The sequence below is a fragment of a genome, assembly GCF_019968955.1.
Source record: "MAG: Porospora cf. gigantea A chromosome Unknown PgA_NODE_1250_length_6838_cov_361.252, whole genome shotgun sequence".
NCBI lineage: Eukaryota > Apicomplexa > Conoidasida > Eugregarinorida > Porosporidae > Porospora > Porospora cf. gigantea A.
In genome coordinates this window covers 1-6,838 of record NW_027151350.1, presented here as the reverse complement: position 1 = coordinate 6,838, position 6,838 = coordinate 1, and the positions used below count along the sequence as shown (strand labels likewise).

The 6,838-nt window shown below is 51.7% G+C and overlaps 5 protein-coding genes across 9 annotated transcripts; 1 reads left to right on the top strand and 4 right to left on the bottom strand.

Moving 5' to 3' along the window:
• KVP18_000904 (uncharacterized protein) lies at positions 1-286 on the bottom strand (the record flags this gene model as incomplete). Of its 2 annotated transcripts, none has more annotated exons than XM_067950411.1 (1): positions 1-286. In XM_067950411.1, a coding segment is annotated over one exon (286 nt), but the record flags the coding sequence as incomplete, so codon positions are not given. The 2 variants fall into 2 exon arrangements, with proteins under 2 accessions (XP_067813278.1, XP_067813279.1); XM_067950412.1 differs by having other exon boundaries at positions 7-286.
• Positions 287-343: 57 nt separating this feature from the next.
• On the bottom strand, positions 344-2,010 carry KVP18_000903 (uncharacterized protein; the record flags this gene model as incomplete). 3 transcript variants are annotated; one of them, XM_067950408.1, is made up of 2 exons in its annotated part: positions 344-968; positions 998-2,010. In XM_067950408.1, 2 exons carry the CDS (start codon positions 2,008-2,010, stop codon positions 344-346), a joined length of 1,638 nt encoding a protein of 545 aa, XP_067813275.1. The 3 variants fall into 3 exon arrangements, with proteins under 3 accessions (XP_067813275.1, XP_067813277.1, XP_067813276.1); XM_067950410.1 differs by lacking the exon at positions 998-2,010 and having other exon boundaries at positions 344-853; XM_067950409.1 differs by lacking the exon at positions 344-968 and having other exon boundaries at positions 994-2,010.
• Positions 2,011-2,034: 24 nt separating this feature from the next.
• On the bottom strand, positions 2,035-3,195 carry KVP18_000906 (uncharacterized protein; the record flags this gene model as incomplete). 2 transcript variants are annotated; one of them, XM_067950414.1, is made up of 1 exon in its annotated part: positions 2,035-3,195. In XM_067950414.1, one exon carries the CDS (start codon positions 3,193-3,195, stop codon positions 2,035-2,037), a length of 1,161 nt encoding a protein of 386 aa, XP_067813281.1. The 2 variants fall into 2 exon arrangements, with proteins under 2 accessions (XP_067813281.1, XP_067813282.1); XM_067950415.1 differs by having other exon boundaries at positions 2,035-3,072.
• A 169-nt stretch (positions 3,196-3,364) lies between these two features.
• KVP18_000902 (uncharacterized protein) lies at positions 3,365-3,757 on the top strand (the record flags this gene model as incomplete). The annotated part of the gene is made up of 1 exon (XM_067950407.1): positions 3,365-3,757. The coding sequence occupies one exon, from the start codon at positions 3,365-3,367 to the stop codon at positions 3,755-3,757; it is 393 nt and encodes a 130-aa protein (XP_067813274.1).
• A 640-nt stretch (positions 3,758-4,397) lies between these two features.
• Positions 4,398-6,737, bottom strand: KVP18_000905 (uncharacterized protein; the record flags this gene model as incomplete). Its single annotated transcript, XM_067950413.1, has 1 exon — positions 4,398-6,737. One exon carries the CDS (start codon positions 6,735-6,737, stop codon positions 4,398-4,400), a length of 2,340 nt encoding a protein of 779 aa, XP_067813280.1.
• Positions 6,738-6,838: the final 101 nt, after the last annotated feature.

Genomic DNA, 6,838 nt, shown 5'->3' with positions numbered 1-6,838 from the left:
TATGACCGGGGGCATCGATGACGGTGTAGTGGTACTTGGGAGTCTCGAACTGCCAAAGGGCGATATCGATGGTGATGCCTCGCTCTCGCTCAGCCTTGAGCTTGTCAAGCACCCACGCGTACTTGAAAGACCCCTTGCCCATGTCAGAAGACTCCTTCTCAAACTTCTCGATGGTTCTCTTGTCGATACCGCCGAGTTTGTAGATCAGATGTCCGGTGGTGGTCGACTTGCCAGAGTCAACATGTCCAATAACAACAAGGTTGATGTGAGTCTTCTGCTTGCCCATCTCCTAGAATCTGTAATTTTCAAAATGATCATTCAAATAGTCCATGTGTTGTGGGGTCTACGACATACTATCAATCGGAGGGTCGGCAGGTTCGCGATCCTCAATCAGATCCTCTGCAGCCATCTCAGGTTGGTCCGAAGCATGAGGGATGGGTTCGTTGGGTAAGGACGCCGGCAAGGACGTTATCTCTGATGGCAATGACAACTCCGAGGATCCAGACGTGTCGTGTGACATGTCATGAGACGTCTGCTTAGAGTCTGATCCAGGCTCCGCTGGCGGTTGGGCAGTCTCTGCCCCTTGAGAACCTGGGGGCAGTACCATGATGAGCCCAGTCATGTCGTCATTGTACTCTCTGCTGTCCGATGCAAGGAAGCGAAGGAGGTAGCTAAGCTGCATGTCGCTGTTCAGCACCCTTTCAAACTTGCTCATATGTATTGCAACGTCCCTAGCCAGTGATGACACAGCTCCGTTATCCCGCTGATCAATGAACTCCTGCTGAGCCGCAAACAGCTCGAGGAGCCAATATGTAGCGTCCACGTCCAAGTCTATGACAGTTCCTGAGCGCATATCCCGTTTAATGCGATGGAGGAGCTGGTCTCTAGTGGCAGTAGACACGGCATTCAGACGGTCATATTTATGAGTGAATCCGTCCGAGGTGACGAATAGATAGTTGGTCTTGCTACTGCGTGGACGTACCCCGACGATTCTTACTCGAGATGGATTGAAAACTGATGGAATACGGGTCTGGAAGACACGGGAAGCGTGTAGTCAGCCATTGCAGCTGCCAGCTCCGACAAGTTCAATCTCATGTCGAAGTCCTCGTCGATGCTAAGGACCACCGGAGTAGTGTCGAGAGGTGTCCTGTCGACTCTATCAAAACCTGACACGGACCAGATGAGCTCCAGAACGTTGTCGTCCGAGAGGCGCATGATACCAGGAATGTTTGCCAAAGCGAGTCGCCTAACGACTTGTAAGGCGTATTTTGGATTCTCCACTCCCATATTCTCCGATAGAGCGCGAGATGCGAAGGAAATCTTGCTGTCAAGCCCTAGATGTCGAAAGGACAACTTCTCCTTCAAACTCACCGGTACCTCCCTAAAGTAAAAGGCACTTCCATCACCCAGTGACGCACACACGCCTTTCCTTGCAGCCCAGTCCACGATTATGCCCACGAACACCGCACCTCCATGCCACATGCAAGCCTGAGGATACGACCGTAGTCGTGTGTTGGTCATGGCGAGAGCGGCGCTGAATACGTACTGAAGTACTTCCATCCGACCAGCTCCCCAGGTTTTCGCGTGTACAGCCAATCCCGCGAGGACTTCTTTGCTAAAGATATCTCGGAGAGTGTGACTTAACATATCACCGTCGATGCCATGTCCGTCCCAAACGGTAAGCACGCTGTACAGCAATCGTGCCTTATGCTTGTCGAAGACGTGAATAAACGAGAAGGCATCCTGGTTCGGATAACCTCTGCCTTCGTTGACGAAGGAGTGGCCTCTGGTTATAGGGTGCACGAGATCCGGTACATCAACCTCTACGGGAGCTAGTCCACGCAATTCGAAACCTGAAATCGCCTCCTGAGCAGGTAGGCGGATGTCATCAGGTCGAGCAGCTCTCTGAGATGCAACAACCTTGGCGACTAGGCAAGGGGAGAGAGATGCGGCTTCAGATACGAGCCAAGAGACGACCGAGGAGTTCCCTCTTCGGGGTACGATTCGCATCTTTTCAAATGAGGCATTGCCACGTCACGACTTCGGCGAAAGTTCTCTATCGCCCTCTAGCTTATTCAGAACGCCCAGAGGATCATCTAGCCAGTACTGCTCCTCGTCGTCTTCCTGGTACCCGAAACACGAGAGCATCCCTTTTTTTCGTGGACGACAGGTCTCTTGGCTCTGAGGGGAAATTCCCTCAAAGGAGACGATATTCTCTAGATGACAGGTCTCTCGATGCTGAGGGTAAATTCCCTCAATGGAGACGATATTCTCTAGATGAGAGGTCTCTCGATTCTGAGGGGAAATTCCCTCAATGGAGACGACATTCTCTAGATGAGAGGTCTCTCGATGCACAGGGGACATCCTTCTAATAACGTGGGCGGTGACAGGGACATGAAGCTCTTCCAGACCATTCACAAACCGTCCTTCCACCTCGAAGGAGGCTTGTCTATCAGGGTAGCCTACGTGACATTGAGGCGTGTCCGTCGCCTCCATAGACCTGGGAATTTGGATAGCCGTGTTCACGACTGCGGATAAGGGTGTTCCAGAAGAGGTTGGAGGCTTCTTCGTTCGTCGAGTCATCTCTAGGATCGTGTCTATCGTGTCTTTCATCGCCACCGGCACCGGAGGAAGCTGTGGAAGTAGTCTTGGCGACTTCCGTGTAGCCCTTCTGAAGACAGGCGACAAGGCAGTCTCCTTTGACTGCGGTGGAGTTACGGGCCGCTGCTTTCGTTGCGGGGTCTTAGTGATCGTGTTCGTGTTTCGTGGCGTTCTGGTTTCTGATAGCGCATAGATGTTAGTAGGACGTCTGATTCTGGAAACTGGGGTAAAATACGAGGCTGCCTGTCTAGTCGGAGTGTTCTCATCTGCAGGCGTAACTCCTCTGACAGGAAGTAGATCCGACTCGGAATCAGTATCGTCGTTCCCTTCAACGCATCGATACGATAAATCGTCAAGTCTTTTCACAGCTGCTCCGAGACTGTCAGACGAGTCACTCTCATCTTCTACTTCAGTCTCTGTCGGGTTCAGTGAGGCTTGTCTGCGACGTATCTTTTGCACAAGTTCTCGCATTGCAATCTGACACTGTTCAAGGGAGTCCGAGCCAACAGACTTGCCGGAGTCGCCCCGCGTGGCGCCATGTGCACGCGTTGGCGTTGGGGGAAACCAGCGCGTTGGAGGCGCGTATGGATTCATTTAGTGATCAGTCACGGACATCATAACTTTCAGGTGGATACAATGTCGAGGCGACGGTAGGTGAAGTCAACTCGCCGTTTTGTCCCCAAATTGATGATTAACGCGCTGCCTGTCAGCATCCCGAGTGAAGGTAAGTGCACGTATCACCAACAATCTTCATCCCTTCCAGATGGTCAGAACCTCCGTACTTGCAGACTGCCTCAAGACTATAGTGAACGCGGAGCGTAAGGGAAGGCGCCAGGTTCTCATCCAACCTGTATCCAAGGTTGTCATTCGCTTCTTGAAGTGCATGCAGAAGCGTGGCTACATAGGCGAGTTCGAAGTTGTTGACGACCGTCGATCTGGCAAGATTGTGGTGAACCTCACCGGCCGTATCAACAAGTGTGGTGTCATCTGCCCCAGATTCGACATTCCTGTCACTAGATTGGAGCAGCTGTGCTCGGACCTGCTGCCTTCAAGGCAATTCGGCCATGTCGTGCTAACCACGAGCCAGGGCATTATGGATCAGGATGACGCGAAGAAACGCCATCTCGGAGGGAAGGTTATTGGTTTCTTCTTCTAAGTGCACCAATCCATCTACACTCGTAAATATGACATTCCTGTTCAGCGAACTACAAAACAAATAACGCAACCCCGCATGGATTACGATTGCGACGGAAATTCTCAAAAATTACGAATGTGTGAAGCTGTCGCTAGATCTTTCAACGGCGCTTCGATTCCATTCGCGGTACTTCTCCACACGCGTGCGATGTTTTACGACTTGGACGTGCAGAACTCCCTGACTATCTGCCAAGAACCACCGCATCGAAGCCGTATTCCAGCATCTGCGACCCCTACCCAATCTCCAATTCCCCTTCATACCATACTGTCCTCCGTCGTGACGCTGACTAGGCAGTCACGGGTCGCTCGAGCTGGTCCACACGGTCGAAGCTCATCCTCAGGCCCCTAGACCCCCTTCCGATATCAGACCTGTGCATACACAAGTATTGAGGGTAAGTTTCCAATTCGCGAGGCAGAAGTTTTCCTGTCGTTGTTGTTTTGAGTGTCTTTTTTTTTATCTCTAATCTGATGTCGAGATTGAAAGGAATGTCTTTTTTTAAACGATGACAAATAAAAGTTTTCAGAATTTTTTTAAAACTAACCTTGAAAAGATCAACGGTCGTAATAGATTTTCAGCTGTTGTTACAGACACGTTCTTAGTGTTACGCGCTCGACCTCTGCAACATCCTCACAACTTCAAAATGAGTGCCGAAAGTGGAGGCAGACACAAGGACCAACTTTTCCATGTTGAGTCCTAGGGCCTCGACGATTCGTTGTGCATCCTGGCGCACTGCTCGATAAAACAGTGAGGGCCACGAGGTCTGCTGGGAATCATTGTATACTCGCCCTAGAAGGGCGTTGGTGTGTTGCTTGGGGACATCGAGAACAGTGAGGTCTGGTGCCACAGTTAATGGTAGATTCATTCTTAAATCCATGTACAAATTAGCTGATGTCCGAGTCCAACAAACGAGTCCAAGGAGGGACGGCACGACCGCGACACTTATAAGATCCGGTGCAACCTCCACAACCCTAGCGTTCCCAATTAAGGACGAAGACCGAAGCTGTGTCTCGAGCAAGCTGTGTGCTGGAGAACTCGCGCCGGTGTGGACTTTCACAGTGCCCTGAGGAGAGACTTCAAAAACAACAGGATGGATTGTCCTAAAGAGATCGTGCTCGAAACGAGCGGCTGGTCGCCATAAGCCCAGGGGCCCAGCCCTTCCGCCGAGGAGTAGAGTTCCAGTCACGACGTTACCAGCAATCTTCGGGAACTTCAAGGCGGCGCAACGCTCGAGTTTTATTAGGGAGCCTGGAAGAGGGTTGGTTCCCTGGGGAGTCGAAGCCAGAAACGGAGAACAGTGAGGTACACGCGGCAACAGAACGATCTCACAACCCAACAGCAGCCCAACCTGGTTTAACAACTCGGATGCTGGACTATCTCCGGTGCACACGAGAGTCCGTACACCGTTTAGAAGCCTAACGCCTTTCAAAAACCCAAGATCTAGGAAGCTGCGCTTCGAATGCTGCAGAGGAGTATCTGAGCCAACGAAAGCCGCCAGAGTGGTCAAGGTCTCCAGCTCAGTCGCGGTTACAATGCAGACGGTTGGGTTGGACCTGTCGCAAGTTTCTATCAGAGCCTTCACACATTGAATGTCATCCCATCCATCGTTCTGAACGTCGGGGTACGAATCCGACATGAAGCACAACTGTCCTCCGAAGTATAATATGTGGAAGGTCAACGCCCGAACGCACATATCTGCTAACCCGAGGTTCCTTACAAGTAGACGCCTAGACTTGAAAAATGAGCGGCGAAGTGCGGGCACAGATACCAGTCTCGCTGCAGCTTCAACGCTCGACTTTGAACTGTGTACACCCACTGACAGCTCAGGAGAAAACTCCGCCGTAAGGATGTCAGCGAAGTCATCTGGTAAGACGCAAGTCTGGTATATCAGCAGGCGTTGTACGGTTCCGATGTCCAGATTCAACCGAAGCATCGATTTGAAGGAGACCACCTTGATGCCCTGCGCCCGCAAAAGTCGAGTGTGGTCTAGGCAAGGTAAGCCAACAACTACCACAGTGCTGACATGTTCAGAGGAACATGACAACATGAGGTCAAGTTGCGCTGCCGGCACTACCACGATGTCCACGACGATTTCAGCCAGGGCCTGCGAAACCATTGAAGCGCTCCAGGTTGGATTCATAGGCGCCACTACTCCTCTTAAGCAGCTCATGGCCAGCTGAACTATGAGCGCTTCAGGGTAGTCACCTCCCATGATTGCGATCGCGCGAGTCGCCTTCAAGAGTTGACGAACATACAAGTCCCTGCAGTGCACCACATTGGGTGTCTCTTGCTTCAGAGGTCGGCGTGAGATGTCAGAGGAGCTTATTCCTGCCCTGAAGGCGTGTAGCCGTTTACAATCCGCTGCAAGGTCCCAGGAACTTTGGCAAAGCCACACGTCAGGATTGAAGCGAACCTTGGAAGGTCGGTGGGCAGGGTCCTGGAGATTGGGAGGAATATGAGTGGGAGGGGCGTAGCTTCTGAACGCGAGCCGTCCAACATGATCACGATCCTTGCAAATGTCGCTGCAAGGTGTTACAGGTTCAGTCCCCGCTTCACTCAACCCATCATTAAGCCCCTCCAGCAACCCCAGGATCAGTCGTTGAACCGAATCGTAAACGTCTCCATATGACATGCTTTCCCCCTTGCTAGCCCTGAACAAACATTTTAGTCTGTTTCCATTGCTTGGTCTCCCTTTTCTGATGCATGTCGCGTCCTTTCCGGCTCGTCTCATACCAGCCAGGAAGAGTTCCCAACCAGAGGTGGCCTTCATCCAGCCCATCCTTCGTCCTTCAACTGGAAAAGCGCGAGCTCGCCTCCGAGATGTGAGCTCGCAGACAGCCAAGGCCTTCTCTGGGACCATCAACGGGGGAGGTTCAAGACTGCTCTGAGTCCTTGACGTGAGCGCATCGTTTACAATCACGTCAAGACGCTCCGTCGACAACATTAAAATGAAATTGAGTTACGGTTTTTTAACAGAACTCAATATGAAGGCATAAACTGGTTCATGAATCGATTCTCGCCAATCTGGACCCGGTCTACGAATAG